Here is a 21704-nt window from a genome sequence, read left to right on the forward strand (position 1 = left end):
AGCAACCGTCATGCCCTATGTACCGGCAGCCTGGTGGAACTACTTTTTGTATTCAGAAAGAAATGTCCAAATCTATTGATGAAATAAATCAAAGTCAAATTGTAATGTTTCTGTTTCTTTTCACGTCAGGCTGAACAACGCCCCTTAACTGTGATATAATAAGCGTATACCACGGCTCGTCATGAGCTATTTCTTAAATCTAGCTCAAATATCTTGACTGTGGCACTTTATGGAGATCCACTATCCGTCTTTTCCACACTTCAAACCAAATGTCAGTCATTACTGTTGATTTTAGGCCCAGTTCCACTTAATAGGCGAAGTGAAGGCATAGAGCAAGCGCCGGCTCGTCAGGTCACCTTGTCTAGAAATAGCTGAGTGCTTCCTCCCAGTCAAAATGGTGCACAGTGAGGTTATGAGGGGGGCCAGGAATGTCAAGACTAACAACACTTCAGTACCCGGTGAAACAGGAAGTGTGATTTCATTAAGGTTTCCCATGGGAGAGAAGGTGTCAGGAGGCCAAACCAAATCCCTGTGGCAACCAACCAAAGATTGCCCTACAGGCACTCACCTGTCAATCATTGCAGTTTTCCTGTGCAAAGGCTGTGATTTACTCGAATAGTCCAACATTTGTCACTGCCATTTCTACTGTTACCTCCAATGGGTCAGGCCTTAACAAACATTCACATGAAAATATGAATCTTTGTAGGCCATAGACGGGATGCTCTGCCTAGGCCTCTATAAGGGTGCAAAGATTTAAAGTTATACTAGAAAACAAAATCACAAAACTACTAGATGCACTATATGGGCTAAGAGACCAACTTACTGTATGTATTGAAAACCCTTGCCATATTTGTGTTTTGAATCACTGGTTCTGCCATCACAGCGTGCTCCCAAGCCCTTGAAGTAAACAACAACAACACATCTTCGTGGTTTACACTTCCCAAAAGGGCATAAAATTATATTTTTTTAAATTCTCTGTGCAACCTTGACTCATAGGGAAGGTAAATTGCTGAATACCAGGTGGTATTTTCATTTAACATGGGAATGAGACATAAATGAGAAAGTTCTCATTTTAGGGTAAATCGTTTCTTTACTCACTTTAAAATGATTTTTGAGCAGTTTGCACTGAAGTTGTGAATCGATTCCAGCACTTTTATCCTGCTCCTGTAGGTTGTATTGTATACCGAGAGAGTTCTGACCTCTATCAACCCTCTCCCTTGGTGGAGTTATCAACTAAAAGGCCATAGGAGACTCAAGGAGACCAAGGACTGCATGCGTAGTGTATCACATGGTTCTCCCGCTTGCAAACTGCAGCCTTAGTATTGGTTTATACTACTATTAAATATTTCACAAAAATAGCGTGTGTTTGTCATGCCTCTCTGCAGCCAACTTGTGCTTGTCCACCCACACGTGAATGCATAAAAAATGTTTGGCTGAAAAACAAAATGTACAGTATAATGGCAGAAATCCCATAATCACATCATCACCATCAAAATGTGACTCTTGGACCTTGGAAAATCTATGCTCACAATTTTAAACCTTCTAAAATCTTTTTTCCTCCTTTTTTTATACCTCACTACCAAACAGTCATGAAGAGAGTGGTGAAAAACTTCCACCAACTTTGTCAGTTTTACTGAAGGTAGTGAGTGATTCATATAGCTGTGCATATGAACTGTGCAAGAGAAAACAGAGAGAGTTGTGTTGCAGCAGGGATGTGTCTGGCTGTCCTTGGAGCAAGTTTAAGAAATGGCTATCCTCCTTCAGGAGACTGTGGAGAGCTTTAGGGGGGACTGAGCTGGAGGAGGTCATTACTCCTGGCTCCAGTCTCAGTGATCCGTCTTCTGTATGGACACCTCTGCAGTAGTAAACACTCCAACTCCACCTCTGTTACCTAAGCTCATCCTCCCTCCTCAGCCCAACCCCATCCTATTCCAGCTCCACCACATACACCCTCACAAACACACATAACAGATATAGATACAAGCAAGTAATACAGGCATACGCACACCAACAGACATTTTTCCCATCACATCTCAAGATATCACACCTTAGTGCATTTCAGCTTGTTAATATTTATACAGCTCCCATTTCCATACTTGTCATGGAGGCAGATGCAGAGCATATGGCTTGTTGTCTTGTTGTGAATGATTGAATAATCAGTTTGTAACCTTTTGTGGCTCATTCTCCAGGTGTGTCATTCAAGCCTGGAGCGCATATATGCTGTGAAGAAAATGGAAATGAATAAATTACATTGGCTAGATAGTTAGACTTCATGTGGAGAAGCAGAAGAGCTCATAATGACTTCTCTGTAGAGGAGTCTCTTACATTTCTGTGGAACATTTTTTTCCTCCCTGTTCTTCCTTTTCACACCCCTTTCCACCCCCACACTCTGCTCTACGTTCTATTTCTGACACAACAGCAATGAGTAATGAATGGTTTTGCCTTGCACTGGTTCTTAACAAGTGAGTGGATTGTATACAGTGTGTTCTGTATATTGGGCTAATTAATGTTGTGCTGGCACACCCTGGCAGAGCACAGAAACATCCCACTCAGTGGTTACTCCTACGTTGCTGCTGCAGCCAGGTCTGCTGCTTGTTGTGTTTGCTTGTAGGGGGAGAAGTGACAGTTGAAAGACACTGAAGCTGGGTCCTTATTTTGGATGAGGACATAGACCACCATGGTCCCTCAAAAGATTGTGAGCTGGCTCTTTGAAGTGAATGAACAAACCCCTACACTGTTTAATAACGTTACTGTACATTAACCCACTATATATGTAACCTAATTTCTATTTGTTGTTATACTCTGAATACCTACCATATACATAGTTTGCTGTTCATACTGTACGTACATCCTTATATTTGCACTCTCCATTCTCTATCTCTCTATCTACTTCTCTTCTATACGTTGTTAATACATTCACATATACTGTAATGCATGATATCTGTGTGACTTCACTCTCATTAGCTCTGTACCCGTACTCTGCATAATGACAATAAAGTTGATTATAATCTAAACAGAAGTGGTCCTAAATGAAGAGCCGAAAGAGCAGGCTCTCAGAAAGATACAGCTCCTTTGAAAGAGCCGTAATTCCCATCACTACCGCCGCCAAATGGTAAAAAGACGAAATAGGTAAAACAGTGCATCTTCAGTCGTGACCTCATGTTGCACCACTACTGTAGATGTAACCAAAGAAGTCATCACATACTTCTAAGCAATCCCAATTTTCAGCCCTTCTCATCAAATCAAACTACCTTCTAGTTTACACTTGACTGATCCCTCATTTTCTAATGGCCTGCTCCAGCATCCCCTTTCAACAACAAACTGTCTGATTCCCATTTTACACCTTGCTGTGGCTTTTTCATGGTCGATACAGCTTTGTCATGTGACATTTTATAACTTTTAAACTTGATGAGGATAATCTAAAAACTGACCAGCACACAATGCTCGATTTTGGTCAAAAGAAAGCTGCATTTCTTGTTCACATTTGGAGAAGCCCCATCAAACCATTGTTTCATATTTGGTCTAGAAATGCAAATTTCAGAGGTTCTAGTCTTTATAATGGGACACAGTTTCAATCTGTGTAAAAGGCAATGCCACCCACAGGTCACTGCAGCTAAAACAAGATGTTGACAGGCTACCTTTGGAATCCTCTGTCTGCTGGACCACTTTAATGAATCAGGGCGCCTGTGCACAATGTCTTTGTATGGATTTACTACATGGGTGCATGCTGTAATCATGGATTCATCTCAATGAACATCAATGATTTCCCTTCTCTACGTTATCCAGCACCACCTTTGACATCACTTTTTCAAACCTGTCTTTATTATTTTTCTCAGCACCACCCTATATTTCCTGTTCTGTGAATTTTCCACAGCTCAAAAGATGAAGAAGCTGTCTCTTTTCATCTGGATCTCTTTCTTCTTTCTTGCTTTAGTCTTTCCCTTTCCCTTCTCACTCTTTGTAACCTTTTCCCTCTATTCCCTGTCTTTTTCTGTCCTTGCCTCTCAGTGATGATGTATCATATATATTTTGGCACACTAGTGACAGTCCTCCTGCACATGCACCTGCTCTCCTTTTCACTCATCTATCTCATCGTCTTTGTCTTGTGCCTACCTGTCTTTCTTTTTGTCTGTCTACTCTCCCTCTGTAGGTTTAGGTTTCTGCCTGTCTCTCTCTGTCACTTGGCTGCCTCCGACCAGGCAGGAAGACTCCCTTCCTTTATGACAGCTGACATGTGGCAATTTCCCTTCGTTAATGACAAGAAATATGCCAATTACCTCTCCGGATGTTTCACTGCCAATCAGACACTAACGAGCTGCGAATGTGTGTGTGTGGTGTGTGTGTGTGTGTGTGTGTATGTGTTTGCATGTGTCTGAAAGTTTGTGTATCTCTGTGTGCATGTTTGAGTCTGTTGGCATGAGAGAAAGTTGGACAAGTGCTATGTGAGATGTAGTCTTCGGAATTTTAATCATTTGAAATCATTTCACAAGTGTGGTGTAGAGATTGGCTTACCTTTTCATCTCTGGTTTTATTAATGAGTCCCAATTATAGTCGCTACAGAATAAATGATGGGTGAACTGTTGCTCACTTTTGCTCTCTTACGCACACGTTCCTACTTCTGACATGAGTTTCTACCACTTTCTATTTCTCTCTGTCGCCCTCCCACCCCTCCATCTGCGCTGAAAAGCTCTTTTGTTAAATTTTTAATTACCTTCTCATATAAAAGTGCTCTTGACATCTGAATGCAGCACGTTTGGAAAGTCTGCCTCTGTGATTGGTGCAAAATGTGATATCCATCTCTTTGTATAAACTGCCAATCTCTATTTGAAGAACAAACCTTTTACTTCCTAATACCCTTTGCTCTGCACACACTGATGTGAGCACTAAAAGACAAAATATTTATCATGTCAACAAATCCATCATTTCTCTTGTTTGCATAATCTTTATTTGTTTTATCGGAGTTATGTTCCCTCACTTTTCATCATGACATAGGGAACAGAGGACACACAAAATGGCAATAAAATCGCTGTCAAATCTTTGTTCTCTAAACCTAGGGCCTCTGGTCTCTGGTAATATTTGTCGTATTTGTTTTATTCAATGTTAAAAATTGATGGTGATGTTGTAACAAGAAAAATAGTTAATTCCTCTGGCACAATCCTGAAAAAGTGTCGCAATAGATTTGCAATACAATTAAAGCTGAATCTAATTCGGGAGCACGATACTGTAATTTCTAATTAGATAAAACTATCATAAATGGACATGTTTTGCTTTATACTTTAAATTCATGGAGTAACCATTAAAAATGCGCTATGAAGGTTTAAGTTCACAGAAGTAAGACAGACTGACCAGTATCTATTTAATTCAACAATGAGTAATAGTTCATGTGAAAGAAAATGCATAGCCAGCTAATTGCTTTTGACTGGGAATGACAATTGTCAATTTTGTGCATATGTCACACAGTGACACAGTGAGCAAAGGCAATAATTATAAACATCTGCTATTAACACAGCTAAGATTTTTTTGTGTCTTCATAGTACAGTTCTCTTTGACTTGTGTGACAATAAATCTGCTTTAATTTCTGTCTAGTTAATTTAATAAATTAAATTAAATCATCAATGCCTAATATAATTTTTTTTGTGTGTGTGGCAAGAGTTGCTCTCTTCTCATGCATCATGTTAAGAAATGAAGATGATGTCTAAATAGGCTGTGAGTGACTGACAGATGTTGTGCATCTCTTATACATCCTTACTTATGTCATGCAGAACTTTATTGCACTGTGCTTGTGTCTGAGAGAGAGGTTTAATTTCAGCTAGTAGACAGCTTGTGAGGGAATCGTATGCTTCCTGGCTCCATCAGATTGATTCAGCTGACAAGTTTATGGAGGAAAACACTCATAAACAGCAAATCAGCAGAGAATATACATCCTGCTTACAGAGGTTTACTGTAAAGCTCTGCTGATATTAAGTTTGCATCCAGTATTTGTTTAGATGTAAGTTTGTCATGGCGATGGGTGTCTCATGAGCTGCACGATGCACGTTTTGTATGCACTAATTTAAAGTAGAGGTGGGTTGGAAGAGGTTAAGTGTGAAATAATTGGGAAGTGAAGTATTGAAAATATGTTCGTCACAGCCTCTCCAGTGTGTTCCCACTGGATGAGAGAGAAGGCAACCTTGCTGAGGTGTAATGCTGATGGCATCTTTGATATCTGTCATCTCAAGCTAACACAGATACTAGTGAAGCTGGTGATGCATGTAACCCAGTGCATGTCACAATCAGCCCATCTTCTCTTCTGAGAAAGTTCTAACAATGCTGGTCTTGGCCAATGTGTTGTACGTCTATGCACCACTTCATGCCGTGTATGTGTTGTTTCTTAAGATATCCACCAACAGTGAACCCACAGACTGTTTTGTCTTGGCAGGCCTTATATCAGGTTATTGCCCCATTTCTTTGGAGATACTTTATCTCTCATGAGAAAGACCCTTTATAAACACCCTGCTTATCTTTGCCTGTACTGCTCCTTAGTGTCTTATCTCTTATCAGGCCCTGCTCCTCATGGGATATCACAATACACAGGAAGTTTCGCTATTTGCCAGGCCTCCTCATCACTGGGCAGCTTCTTTGAAGAAAACCAGAGAACCAGGAAATATTTGGAATCAAAGTGGCTGCAGAGTGTGAGGCGGCACGTGTTATTCTTTCCCAAACCTTTACACCTCTTGAATAGAAAAAGGCTCTTGGTGATTTACAGCCAAATAAAGGCTCTGAATGGTCCCCTGTTCTTTGATATTGCCAGTTCAATATCAGTTTCATTTAGAGAAATGGAACTCATAAGGAAAGGTCAGAGAGCCTCTCAGCTTCAGAAATTGTGGAGAGTTTTCTTTTCTGTCAGTGCTACTGTTACTGTAGTGCTTTGTTCTAGGAGGAGAATAAAAAGAGCATGATAGATATTGACTTTTTGTAGTAGGACCTTAGAGACGTAAACAATTGTGCAGTTATCCCGGCACTCACTGCTATATGAGAGGTTAGGCGGAGAAAAACTATAGATGTTTAAACACTTTGCTGTGATTTTTCTACAATTTAATGAGGTCAACATTACATCCTCTCAAAGCTTCTGTTTTAAAATGCTGTTTAAATGCTTTGCTGTTGTCTCAGAGCAATCTGTCTGTTCTTTCTTCTTCTTCTTCTTCTTCTTCTTCTTCTTCTTCTTCTTCTTCTTCTTCTCCGCCCCCCACCCCAGGTGGAGTGGTTGAAGAACGAGGAGGTTATTGATCCTGCAGATGACAGAAACTTCTATATCACCATCGACCACAACCTGATCATCAAACAGGCCCGCCTCTCTGACACTGCCAACTACACCTGTGTGGCTAAGAACATCGTGGCCAAGAGACGGAGCACCACTGCCACAGTTATTGTCTATGGTAAACTACTATCTTAACACTGAGCAACACAGTCAATGAGACATTACTCCAACATTACTCTCACATCTCCAGACCTGCAAACAGACAGCCTCCTTACTGGGCACATGAGAGATCAATTCAAAGCAGAGAGAAGAGCTTGAATTCCTACAAGAAGTCAACTCTACTCAAAATAAAACAAATTTCAAAGTCACTTTGCATAAAGCAAATCCCCCTCTCTCCTACGGCATCTAACATTTACTCATTTTGTTCCTGCCGGAAGGGAAGAATGTGCAAAGAATGGAAGATTTGTGATTTTCTGAACTGTGAGCAAGGTGCTGATGCGGCTGAGCCATACTTAAAGAGACCCCCGCCGTGGTTTCACACACACTCACCCACTGTCTCCTTAACATCAACTAACATGACTGTCATTGCACAGTATGGCTGTGAAGTTGAACCTGCTGGGGGGGGGGCGCATAGTCAGATGAACAAAGAGGTATTGCATGCATGTGGATGGATGCACACCCAAGACAAAAGTGAATAGATGCTTGAAACTGATATTTCACCTGGCTTAGGTTTCAAATCTATAAAATCCTCATCCTCATTTTTCACTTCTCCGATTGGAGGATTTGTTAGCATCCTTGTTCATTTGTTTATCTGCTTTAATTAAAGCTAAGTGAACACTGAGAACAAATGAGGATCAATGTAAGGGTGATATAGAAACACAAATTGTAAATCCAGGAGAGCTGATTTCAGGGACAAGGGTCGTTGTCTCTGCAAGGCTTTCCTGGCACCAATGCAAATAAGTAGAGAGAAAGTACAGCAAGCCATTGCATCAGTTTGTGCTGTCATTTATGCACTGTTTTGCAGTACGTGTAAGCGCACATACTCCCCTATGTAGCAATATGAGAAACCCAAAGGATAAGGGAGAGTTGAAAAAGTGAGAAGGACAGGCAGTGTGTTTTTAGCCCAGTGGTCTCCTGACCAACACACTACAAGGGCACTGGAAACAGGAGCACAAGCTGGCACTGAAAGAAAAAAAAAATGGAGAGAGGCATATAGCGAGGGAGAAGATAGATCCATAATCCATGGAGGAAAGAAAGCAGACAGTAAAGAAGTGTGGGGCTTTGGCAGTATTCCCATAGAGTTCAATATTTTGGGCTTCACTCATAAGCATGTCACATTTGAAAGTCGAAGGCTCCAAGGGGCCCTGTTCCACCATCTCAAATGCCACAGACTTGTTCTCAGCCACAAGCCCTGGTGTCACTCTGCACTGGATTTAGTCGCTGACAGAGATGGATGAGAGAGGGAAGAGAGGCATTAGGAGGAATCAGTGAATGGAAAATGCTGCAATCTGACCAGAATTTACTGTCTGGCTGCATGGCAAAGTAATGACCCGAGATTTCAGGGTCAAAACACAAAAACCCCATATATACATTTTACAATGGGCAGATGACTGTGTATCAATATGTCCAAGACTCAAGGGATTCTAGTTAATGATGTAGTTACTGATAGGTCACACTGAAGACAACCCTAATCAAATCCAAATGTAATGTCTTTATTCTGTGCCTCTCTGTGCTTTTACTGTATTAGGGTTTTTGATTTAATTTGTTAAGTTGTTTTTTTACTTCGTCTTATTTTTTGTATATTTTATTTCATGTCTATGCATTTTATTGGTTTTATATCATTTTAGCAAAGCACTTGTTTTAAAAAATGCTGTATAAATTACCATTTCATAAAGCCATCCAAAAATGAGCTAAGAAAACAAGCAGCAATCAGTCTGAGTGATAGTTTAACACTTTTTTATCACCATCTATTCCAGTTAATGGTGGATGGTCGACATGGACAGAGTGGTCAGTGTGCAACAGCCGCTGTGGTCGTGGTTACCAGAAACGCACTCGCAGCTGTACCAACCCAGCTCCACTCAACGGCGGTGCCATCTGTGAAGGGCAAGGCATCCAGAAGCTGGCGTGTAATCCTCTCTGCCCAGGTATGGCATAAAATTACAATACACCCACTTAGGAGTGGGTAGAAAGGGTATGGGTGCACAAAAACTAGATACATAAAATATGATACAACTCCGTGTTTGCATATTTCGCTCTGTTTGTGCCTCCACCCTTACGTGTGTGTCTCTCTCCCACAAATCTCCCGCTGTCTCAATCATGTTTCCACTCACCCACTCATGCACTTGTTTGCCTTCTCATTTGCCATTTCGTTCACTCTATCCTCGTCTGTCCTGTCTGTTGTGTGGTAGTGGATGGCCTGTGGACAGAGTGGAGTAAGTGGTCTACCTGTGGGACAGAGTGCACCCACTGGAGGAGGAGAGAATGCGGCGCTCCAGCACCCAAAAACGGTGGAAAGGACTGTGAGGGTATGGTGCTCCAGTCCAAGAACTGCACCGATGGGCTGTGCATGCAGAGTGAGTACCCGACTAATCCTCTGCTACTCTCTCTGACCTGCCAACCAAAGAAATGTCTTCACCCTTTGACCATGAGTTTCACTCTGCTCTTTCATCATCACGCTGTGTTTCACATCCCCACATAACACTCTCACCCTGTCTCTCGCTCCTCTGTTTTACTTCACTCATACATAAACAATAAGACATTCTAAAACGCCTTTCTCTCTGCACTCAATGTCTTTATTTGTACGTGCATAATACACAAAAGCTTTTGGATAAAAGCGAGAAACCACTGCACATCTTTTCCTGTGTTTCCTGTGACTGCTGCATATATATGTATATGTTAAATAAAAACTTGGCCACATGGGGAAGTACTCTAAGAAATTATCCCTGTAACAGGCTAAGCATTTGGGAGTTATATTTAAAATAATAATAAGTGATTATATTGTAATTACATAAGGGGGTCACTACCAGGCTGCTCTGATTACTACCTTAATTTAAAAGCTCCGGATTCTTTAGGTCCAATGAGAGGAAACACGTGGCCACAAAGTGGCACAAGTGTAGACTTGCTCCTTTTCCTGAGCTGGCAATTACATGTGTTGGAGAGTGAGCATGGATTGTCCATCATGATCTGCTCTTACAATGAGAAAGTACTCAGAAGGCTCCAGGACGCACCAGTACTTCTTTCTCATAAGTCACAGTTCTTCTATTGGTTTTACTGTTTTGTTGCTAACATAAAAAGGCCAAAGCTAGTTTGTGGTGCAGCCAGATATTTTCCTGCAGGCAGCGAATTGTTTTCTGCTTCTCTTTATTCCAGCAAGTTAAAAACAGCCACGCAGTTTAGCCGAGCCAGAAAATCCTGCTCCCTCTCCCTTATAATACATTCGCAGATTGGAATCATGCTGCAGTTGCTCTGGTGCACGCGTGTGTGCATGTGTGTGTTTACTGCAGTGTTAAGAAGCTACAGGGTGAAGTATTAGATTCCTTGAACTTCATCTACTAAAACAGTCTTTGTCCTCTTTTCTGTGCCTATAATAATAAGATAAAGTAGATGAGAAGGAGATATTGTAGCTGGAAAGACTGCACAGTAACTGAGTTAAGCTCTGAGTCTAGTTTAATAAAAATCCTCTCCAATAAACATCTTTGAAGGTGTTAGACCCGCACATTGTCACAGATGCCTCCATCATGTGTATAACCTTCTACAGATGGTGATTGTGACACTAATCAAATAACTGAGGCTCGGCTGCTGGATGTTTAGAATTTAATACAGCTGGCCATCACTGTGTGCAGCTGAGCTGAGATTTTTCTACACCATGGGGTTGTAAACGGGTATGAAGTATGGTGTCGACATGATGTACTATGGGTTATGGTTGACATCACATTGGCGGTCAATATGCATCTTTAGACGTAGCTGGCTGATGGATCTGCATGTCTCTGTCCATAGTAAACACATACTGTACTGTGTGTCCATATGTACTGAGGACTGACAGGAAACTATGACTTCAGTGTGATTTCATTTAATGTTAGCATTAGAGGAATGCATTAGTTGATTTATAGCCAAAGTCAAATGTCTACAGTGTTTAGAAACATCGGGGAGCAATCTACAAGAAGACCTACGCTTATTTGTCTTATTCATTTTATTTTATTTCCCTCTGCGGCACAACATACGTTCACCCCACACTTCTCCACCCCACCACATGGCCTCTGCGACTCAGCATATCTCAGAAGCATTAGTTCTCGGTAGATTGATGGCCAGTTGCAGAGAATATAAAGCCATAATGATATAGATTTAGGATCATTTCAGGAATTGATTTTTTTGGAAGCTAAGAGGGTGAAGCCACTTATGTCAATGCTAATGACCATTTCCACTAGCATTTAGGAGAACGGCCCATTATCTAAAAGCTCACATTATGGCAAATATGATTGGGAATGGAAGTTGTGTGCAATCCGAACTCACCTTGGACTGCTGATCTGCTCCCTCCAGTCTAGGGCTGGGGTCTGAGCAAACACGTGTCTCAGGATTCCGTTGCAGCTTGATCTTATTTTCTGTTGTTTGAATTTATTTAAATCATTTCAATTGCCATCCACCACAGAAATCTGGCAAAGGAATTTGATATGATCAGAGCTGGAAATAGAACTCGTGGTGCTCAGCCTCCAACACTGAACACTGTAAAAACACAACTGACCTGAGTCAAAAAGGAAAGAGTTGCATTATAATTTACTTTGCAGCTTGTTTATCACATTTAGGCTGTCGGGGAGTTTGGGGGGTTGGATTTAACAAAGTTAAGCATCTACAGATTGATCTAGAGAGGTTGCACTCTGCCTGTTCAGATAGAACTTCCCAACTCTAACACAAGAGTATAGCTTTCACAGTTCACTGAAGCTGACCTGTCTAAATCTCTGTTTTGCTCTCCCTCTGTGGTCAGTCTTCCTTGATTCTGATGTTGTTTTCCAAGCCTTTGGCAACCCTGCTCTCAGACATGACATTTTCTTGACATATTGATGTAGAGAAAGGGGAGCGCGTACTCCAGCAAGGGCAAATGCTTTATTGCTATCAAACACCAGAGACTGGAAAATTATGACTCTGAGGTTCGCTTCAGTCTTCCAAGAACATGGTTATTCATGCTATATTAATAACTGGTAGAGAAGTTTTGATTTGATGTAAATATATATATTTGGCGTATAATCATTGATTTCAGTGAACAGAGATTCTCTATCAAGAAGTAGTAGGAGCAAAAGTTAACCTTTAGCTATTCTAATGATGACATCCGTTTTGCCAGATGATGTTATCCTTCTCTGAGGCTGGAAATCTGCCATATTCAAGGAAGTAATGGTTAAAACACAGACAACGATTTCCTGTACTATAAGCCTCCAAAGCTCTATGTTGTCAGTGAAGAATAATCTTTGTCTTTCTGGGGCTCTTAGGCTTCCTTTAGAGCCCACCCACTGAAGCATGCTTCTCTGGCTATACCCAAGACAGACGGATGAATATAAACTCTACGGGATGGGTTCAAATGGGCCATCAGTTAGACTGACCCTGACAGTCACCTCCCCCTGCTCCAGCCCGGCCTCCCCCTTTGCCTGATTACATGTACACACCAGCCCCATCTATCAAGCCATTGATTTTCCTGTCGGTCCGCTTGTCTGCCCGTGGCTCTCTCCCTCTCCAATAAGGACTTCATTGTTTGTATAGTTGTTTATGGATGTCCCAGGGAGTCTGAATATTATGTGTACTAGTGCACTATCCCTGGCAGCCATTCTGCACTACCTTCCACTTCACTTCAACATATAACGTGGCCACAACAAAGCCCGCCAAAAGCCCAGTGGGCCATCTATGTGGATTTTTCTCCAAATCGATGTCCCTCAGCCTTTTTTTTCCATTTCCTGCTTTCCTAACATAATTGTTCCTTTTATCCCATGGACTACCCTCTCCATCCACCTTCCAGTGGCAGTTGCAGGGCTGCTGGTTTTGTTGACTCTGTTGGAGCCCACACTTTATCAGCCCCTCCAATACCCCTCACCTGCCAGCAACAGTCCTGCTGCTACTGAGGCACTAAGCCAAGTTGATGGATCATGCCACTCCCTCACAGAACCTCCACGTCCCCCACACTCCTCTCATCCATCTCTATACTCTATACACAGATCTGGAGAGGAGGGGCCAAATCAAGAAAGATCGCTTCCCCGTGTCATCGCTCCTACTCATGAGTTTGTTGCTGTCTCATTTGTTGAGTTTGTTTTTCTGTTGGCTTAAATTTGATTTTCATCATCCCTCTTCCAACACCCCCCACCCCCTTCCTTTCCTCCCCTACTCTCTCTCCAACCCACAATCCCTTCCTCTCTTCAAGGTTCCTTATATCAGAAGTCCTCTGAGGCAAAAGACAAGAGTGATTTTGGAAATTCATGTGAGTTATTGTTTTTAATCTTTTTTTTTTTTTACATTATTTCTACATTCATTCTCATGTCTGTATTTGTTTTTAATTTATTGGCAGGTTGTGCACAAGGAATTTGCAGTCACTCATAGTCCCAGATAAATCATTAGAAAACATTACTTGTTATCAAAAGTGGGATTTTTGCACTAACAACATAAAACAAAACAAGAAAATGTTTGCAGTTCTTTCTGTGTTTCATCGCTGATATTCTGTTTTTACAGATAACTTCAGGGAATTTCCTCTTTCTTGATTTCCTGTCCTTTCTCATAACGTGTCTCTGCTGGCCAGCTGCCTGTTTACAGCCATGTTGCTATTCTCTAACTCAGAGATGACACTGCCCTTTACCCTGTTGCTCCTCAAGAACCTCAGTCTGACACTTTGCCTCGCTGTCAGCTCAGGCACAGAGTGTTGCAAAGAATTTAACCCACTATCTCTCTGTCTATATCTTTAATATGTTTCTCTCTCTGTATCTCACCCTTCCTCTGTAAGTCTTGTGTCCTCACAGAGAATGGAGTGTTCAGTAATCCCCTTCATTTCCATTTCTTGTACTTTTCCCTTTGCGACAATGGCTCATGTTCAAAGGGATGTATTAATCTAAGTGATACATTTTAATGCGTACACTTAGCAGGTTGCTGCCTTTATCATCAAAGTGTGGATGGGAGATCGTTCGACTGAGGGGATATATGTTAAATAACTGCAGGGACGCTTGGCAGAGGAAGCACAGTGAAATTACATTTTCAGACTTTCATCATTGCCTCCCTCCTCTGTTTTCTGTTCATATCTGTGCTAAAGGAAGGATTATAGGCCTAACATATATGAGGATATATCTTGACACTCCTCTTTAATATGATGTCTCTGTAAAGGCTGAATAGAGAGGGCCAGGCCACACATGTCCTTCCCTGGGACTGAGGGAAATAAAGTCTTTGAAATAACTACAATACCAGAGCCCCCAGATCCTCTTTAATTGTGCCCATTCAGGACATCTTAATCTAAAGAAACAATCTTCTTTTTTTTAAATCACCATGTTCAAACTGTGAGTGAAAGGGAATGCTCTGGTGAAGGTCATAATGAATTTAATTTCAATAGGGTAGTCTTTTAGCATAAAATACTGTATGATGGATTTTAAACTGAGTAACCTTTGAATATTGTACTTGTTTGATGTAATTTAAAAACCTATTTATCCATATATGTAATTAAACATCATGCCGTAACTAAAGACAAAGATGCTACACACTTTTACTCTTTGAGATCAAGGATGTGATAAAAAAAACTGACTTTCAATTGTCACAAAAAAACTTCCTTCTCTTTCTTTTCTCCCTCTACTCCTTCCTCCTCCGTGGTGCAAGAGAACACAAGAGACACAGACTGAGTGCCATCTGTATCCCTGAGACACATGAGGCTAATTTACACAAATGCTAGGCCATCCTGCCCTGAAAGTGTTGTGGATGGCTCTATGGCTGATGCTGCCACCTACTGGTGCAGATTCTATTGAATTTGCATACTCAAGTTATCTCAAAAACAGAAATGTATCTCTTATCAAAATAACTTTATTCTCTCATAAAAAAAAGTTTTTATATGCTTTGGCCTTTGACTTTTTACAAAGCCCCCCTGATATGTACAATGTGTACATATGTTGAACAATGCACACATACAGGCTCACACATGCCTTCTGGCATTTCACTACCTCTAAAGAAGATTTTCTCCCCATTTGTCAACTTAGTGACAGTGAAGGACATTCTTTACCAAACACCATAGAGAGTTCAGACTGTCAGCAGTCATCCATTAAAAGGTCTGATCTGTAATTCGTGCCTGTCTGAGTCTGCTTTTCTAACAACCACTGTATCCATGCCAGGCCTACTAATCACAGAGGTTTCTCCAGATGGAAAATGGACAGAAAGACCGACAGGGACAGAGAGATGAAAGACAATTTGAGAAATGCAGTGCTATGTCTAGATCGTATCTGCAGTGTGTAAGAACAAAGACAGAGACAGACTCTGAACTCCAACACCGAGCACGGTAATTTGAAGATGAAAACATCTATATCGCCGTCTTCAGAACTCTTGATCTCACTTCTGAGCCTTGCTTGTTAGGACAGTGTGTCATTGCATTGCACTGGAGCAGTCATCCTTATTAATTGCACCGTTGTGCACAGAGTTTATCATCTTTATCTTTATTTTCACATTTCTTATTATCTTTATGATGCATGGTACACACACCCCTCTCACACACAATACAATATGACTTCATTCAAGAAAACTTTAAGGTTGACTTTGAAAATCACTGTTACTAACGTGGATACACAAGTCATGACTCTTGCTTTTGTTCAGCAGATTTCCGAGTAAGATATAAGTGTGATATAAGTATAAAGGTAAGATAGCAAACCTGAAAGGAGAAAAAAGACCCAATGTTGTCACTCTCAGTATTCTGCAGAACATGCCTCATTATCCCTTTCCACTTTTGACAATTAAGAGTGTCGTATATCATATTATTTCATCAACACCCAGAGTATTTGCCACAGTGGGCAAGCATTAACCATAATTAAAAAATATACTGTACACATTTATTTCTCGGTAGATGTTTATTAATATCCGGCTCAATCTTAAACCAGGATATTAGTCTGCTGATAATGGCTTCATCACCACTCCTGCATATTGAGAAAGAAAACACTATTGCTGTGAATATATGAGATCTTAAAAGACTATTTTTCTCTCTTTTTTCTTTCCTCCCCTAGTGGCCCCCAGCACAGATGATGTAGCTCTGTATGTGGGTATTGTCATAGCGGTGATCATGTGCCTGGTTATCTCTGTCGTCGTGGCGCTCTTCATCTACAGGAAGAACCACCGCGACTTCGACTCTGACATCATTGATTCCTCCGCCCTCAACGGAGGCTTCCAGCCAGTCAGCATCAAGACTGCCCGCAAAGGTGGGGCACAGGATGGATTTATATGTTCACATGCATTTATGAGTGTGTCTGTGTGAACATTTTTTATGTAGTGTCTAAATGCATACATGATTCCCTGTCTTTTACATCACCTAAGAGTGAGCTAAAGGCACTAGGGCTAGGTTATTACTAGAATTCTTCTGATACTAGTTTCAGCTCTTTAGTTAATTTAACAAAGCTAAGCTGACACACATTAAGCACAGTTCATAAAACTTTATTCAATGTTGTCTCAAGCAGCCACACAAGAACTTTGCTTAAATAAAATATTCTAAAATAAGCAAGTCATCATTCAGATTGCCAAAAATCGGACTGAAGCATAAGTAAACAAGACAACAAATGGGCATTCGGTCCTAGCTTTTGGTGCTTGATAGTTCTTGATACTCTGTGTTACAGACACATTTCAGTCAGTGCCAGAAAAGGTATTGAGGTTCAATCCCCTGCCCTAGATGTCACACCTGTGTTGTCAGGCATTGGGGATTGCTTGCATTAGCAAACCATAGCATTAACCTGGTGAGATATGTTTGACTCAGCTGCTCTGGCAGCACATATGTGTTAGTGATGATGTGAATGTAAATGTGCCATTTTGACTGGAGATGAGCAGGGCGCTTGAGAGAGAAATACAGGCACCAGACAGCCTGTTTGTGCAGGCAAGGTGATGAAACTATTAAAATGCTTGTCGTAGTGATGGGAGGCCAAACTATGCCCCTTCATTAAGGCATAATAAGGCCAGTCTGTATGTTGCATATTAAACTGTAATTAGATTTGGGCTGGTGACGCAGGCCTTAAAAGTAAGACCGCAGGGATGAGGACAGGTGGCAGTGAGCTGGACAAAAAGACAGCAGGGACACACACAGATCAGAGTAATTGTGTTGTAAATAGTCAGTTGGAGGTTTGGGGAACAGGAAAAAGAAGGAAAAAAAAACAGGCTGGAAAGTAATATTTAAAATACTGTGCAATTCAGAAGGAAAGATGCCACAAATAATTGCTTGGGCAAATGCCCAGCACGTATTTAGAACCAAAGTCTTTGCTAAATGTGCTCTTTTTGTTGTTGTCCTTGTCACATCAAAGATATCTGCTAATCCAGCACCAGACCAGGGTAAAAACATTTGTAAGCAGCAGGCACTCTACAAATATATTTATTATTATATTGATGTTAGCTTGTGGCTATCTAAATCAGTAGATCTGAAACAGTTGACAGAAGACAGGATCTAATGATGATAGATTGATTCAAATCTAAACCAGTCTGTATGTCTGGGTCTGTACTGACTGACAATGTCAGCAAAGTTATATTAATTAATCCATTTTAATCTTTTTGTATTTTAACTAGTGTATAGCTTAACAGATTGGCTTACTTTAAAAACCCCTAAAAATTCAGTTTTTCTTTAGACTGCACTTGTGCAAACCTGCGTCAAGACATGCATAAAAAGATGGTCATTGGGGTGCGTTTAGCTCAGTTGGTAGAGTGTGCGCCCCATGTACAAAGGCTGAGTCCTTGTTGCAGCAGTTGGGGTTCGAATCCAACCTGTGGCCCTTTGCTGCTCAAAGTACATCTTCTCCCATCTCCGAATGCATAACAGTAATGCAATTTATTACAATGCCTATGCAGTACCTACAGTTATTGATGTTTACATAGTATTAATACTACTACTACTAATAATAATGATAATAATACATTTATTGATATACTGTTTTAAAAGGTACTTAAAGGCACTTTACATGGTAAAAAAGACAATTACAAGATATAAAAACCACAATAACTACTAAAGATAACTATTAAAAGGTGAAGCAAAAAACAGGACAAACAAAAAGAAAACAGGGTAAGCTAAGTTGATTACAGGTTAATAGCAGCTTTAAACAGATAGGTTGGATTCTGTGGTTCACAGACATAAAAACACATCCTACTACTACTGCTACTAAATAAATAATTTTACGGCCGTCATATCTGAACAACTTTTATGACTTTGTTGACATCTGTATAATTTATAAACTTTGTGTTGTTGGAAAACAGAGAGGGGGTGGAGAGGTCCCCCTGCCATCGCTCCACCCACTCAGCCCAGCTATTGAACATCCATCCTTGTACCTACCCGGTAAACTGAGTGTTAGTGATGCCATCTGTTATTCATGAATCACAGCTGCGCCTTGAACTTCTCTGACTGAGTAATGTTTCTTGGTGGTGAAGTGGACCCTAATGAGTAAAAAAACAATCGAGCAAAGCCAGGCGGCAGCATTGCTGATTGCTGCCAACACTTCATTTCCTCATGGTTGTTTTTAGGTTCAAGTTACCAGTTCACCACATTCACAGTTAGAAAGAGTATAAGATGACCACAATGCTTTCCTTAAGACATTTACTCTGCTTGACTGATGTCATTTCCTTTTCTTTTCCAGCTGATCTCTTAACAGCACCACCTGACCTGACATCAGCAGCCGCCATGTACCGCGGCCCTGTCTACGCCCTCCATGATGTGGCTGACAAAATCCCCATGACCAATTCCCCTCTGCTGGACCCTCTTCCCAACTTGAAGATTAAGGTGTACAACTCCTCAGGCTTAGTGACTCCACAGGATGACCTAGGAGGGGAATTTTCCTCTAAACTGTCACCTAAGCTACCCCACTGCCTCCTGGACAACAGTGACTGCACGATGGGCCGTCGCACACAGACCCAGACGTTGCTTCGGACCAGGGATCCATCCTGTACTGCATTGGGCTCCTTCAGCTCCCAGGGGGGACACCTCATTGTACCCAACTCAGGTACAGTACCAAAAAAATGAGAGGAAGTGTTTTCACATTTGTGTGGTTTGAGCTGCGCATAACAATGCAAATATATATTGCGTATTTAAAAATATGCAGAGACAAACATAGTGTAACAATGGAATAAATTAGTTCTGATTCATGAGAGAATCATCTGCTTATTCCAGAAAATTCTGTCATAGTTCATCTTAAAACACATTAGCTGTGCGTCATCTGTTTTGATTTGAGCTGCATGTTTTTATTTACACAGTGCCTCTCCTTTCAGATGATTTGTGTGTGTGTGTGTGTGTGTGTGTGTGTGTATGTGTGTGTGCACATGTGTGTACTGAAAAGATAAACTTTCCACTGCATTGCCTGATGCGGAGAAAAGACCATCCATCAGCTCTTCCCTTATATGGCCACTCCTCATTCATTCATAAAAGGCTGATGATGATGTACTCATCCCAAAATGTTATCCTATAAGACACTTGGGAACTTGAAACTATAAAGAGCTTTGCAATCAAGAAAAACTGCAAAAGGTATCAAATCTCAAACAAACATATACAATAGCAGCTCCAGTTATTAACGGCGTCACATTTATCAATAGATGTGGTGAAATGTGGCAAAACTAATCATAATAGAGTGTGGGTATGTTGAGTGCCGTAAATCTTGCTCACCAAACTTCCGAGTAAACATGGAGCAAAAAAAAAATACAATATTGAATTCTAGATGTGTGAGATCTGAGCTGCCTGTATTATACCTGACCATCTTTACTAGGATAACCTTTACACACACAGATGTGGCTTTGAAACAATATCTAAACCATATGTAACCTATCAGTGCATGGACTGCACACAGTATGACAGGGGTTGATGGATACCTAAGGTGTGTGCATTAGAGGTACTGACGTAGAGGTGTACTGTTTCAGGCAGCTTACATTAGCCATGCTGTCCTCACTTCAAACACATGTGGGCTGTTTGTAACATGGCACAGATGCATGTTGACAGACATAGACAAACTAGCGGAGACATTAAAGGATACACCGACTTCTCAAGTTTCTTAAGTTTTTCTTTTTTCGTTTTGGTTCCTGTAAAAATGTTCTCAGCTGCTGGTTGTGCTCAGCCACCTCATCATGTTACATAGGCAGAGGGAGAGGAAAGAGCACATTTGATATTTGATCTGTTCGTGTTTCTGGGTAATGAAATATTTTGTGGCGCTGTCAGTGTGCCTGTTTGGTATTTTGCATCTTAAAATGCATTTCCCATCTCTTTGAAGCTTTGCTGTGAGGGGAGAGTGGCAGTGTGCGAGACGTCCCTGTGGCAGAGCTGTGATTGCCTCGCTAGCGAGCAAGAGAAGCTGTCTGTCACCTTTTGAAAAGTTCAGTACAAGGACATGGGAAATCAATGAGCTATCTGAGAAACCCCCTCCAGAGAGAGTGTTATTTGTGTGTGTGTTTGCGTATGTGTGTGTGCATGAGGGAATGCGGGGGGTAGTGTACTAAAAAACACATCGGACAGGACATCATATCAAATCAATCTGAGATGAAAAAATGTAAATCTTGCTGGCTGTAGCAATATGAGAATGTTATGAAGAGTAGAGAGATCATTGATTTTAGAAATGAAATGTCACATCATTTTCTGATGCCGTATGAGAAGGCAATAAAGTGCCATAGTTTTTATATGTGGGGCTGAGAGGAATTGCGATTATTATCATACTTAAAAAATAATAATAATAATTATCACTTTTTACACGGGCTTTAACTGCTCTCTACTGGTGCAGTAATGGCAGTAATTCATTAAGATATCTCCATTACAAGTAAAACTGTTAATATTTTGCTTTTGTATGTAAAAGGTATAGCACCCCAATTTTCATTTAAACTGTATATCTGAGAGTGTTTTTAGCTGAGATTCACCATGTAAATATACATATTTAATGGAAAACAAATATTTTAGTTTTTATGTTGCTCTCATGTCCCTGTCTGTGCTACCAAGAAACAATCTAAACAGGCATTGACAGCACTTATAGCTCTCCTCTGGTCTACATGACAACCCACAGCTCATATATATGCCTGTTTGTTTGTGTGTCTGTCTGTGTTTGTGCTCTCCAGGGGTGAGTCTGCTTATTCCAGCAGGGGCCATACCTCAGGGCAGAGTGTATGAGATGTATGTGACGGTTCAGAGGAAGGACAACATGAGGTACGCAGTGCCGCCTGCCACATCAATGCTCCAGAGTTGTGTTTACCCCTGTCAGCTCCGCCATGTACACCGAGACTGCTGTCACATCGCCACTAAACAGCGCATATGTGTTTGTGTGTTTGT

The 21704-nt window shown here is 41.0% G+C and overlaps 1 protein-coding gene across 4 annotated transcripts in view; it reads left to right on the top strand.

Annotated features, from left to right (window-relative positions):
* unc5cb (unc-5 netrin receptor Cb) overlaps positions 1-21704 on the top strand; it is a 118328-nt gene that overhangs the window by 87959 nt on the left and 8665 nt on the right. For 3 of the 4 annotated variants that reach the window (XM_046066433.1, XM_046066437.1, XM_046066435.1), the window contains exons 5-11: positions 7235-7415; positions 9214-9381; positions 9646-9810; positions 13635-13691; positions 16450-16641; positions 19045-19407; positions 21494-21581. In XM_046066433.1, the coding sequence (XP_045922389.1) occupies positions 7235-7415; positions 9214-9381; positions 9646-9810; positions 13635-13691; positions 16450-16641; positions 19045-19407; positions 21494-21581 (1214 nt within the window). The remainder of the gene's footprint in view (positions 1-7234; positions 7416-9213; positions 9382-9645; positions 9811-13634; positions 13692-16449; positions 16642-19044; positions 19408-21493; positions 21582-21704) is intronic. The other variant, XM_046066434.1, reaches the window with a different exon arrangement.

This window comes from Micropterus dolomieu, linkage group LG13 (assembly GCF_021292245.1).
Source record: "Micropterus dolomieu isolate WLL.071019.BEF.003 ecotype Adirondacks linkage group LG13, ASM2129224v1, whole genome shotgun sequence".
NCBI classification, from domain to species: domain Eukaryota; kingdom Metazoa; phylum Chordata; class Actinopteri; order Centrarchiformes; family Centrarchidae; genus Micropterus; species Micropterus dolomieu.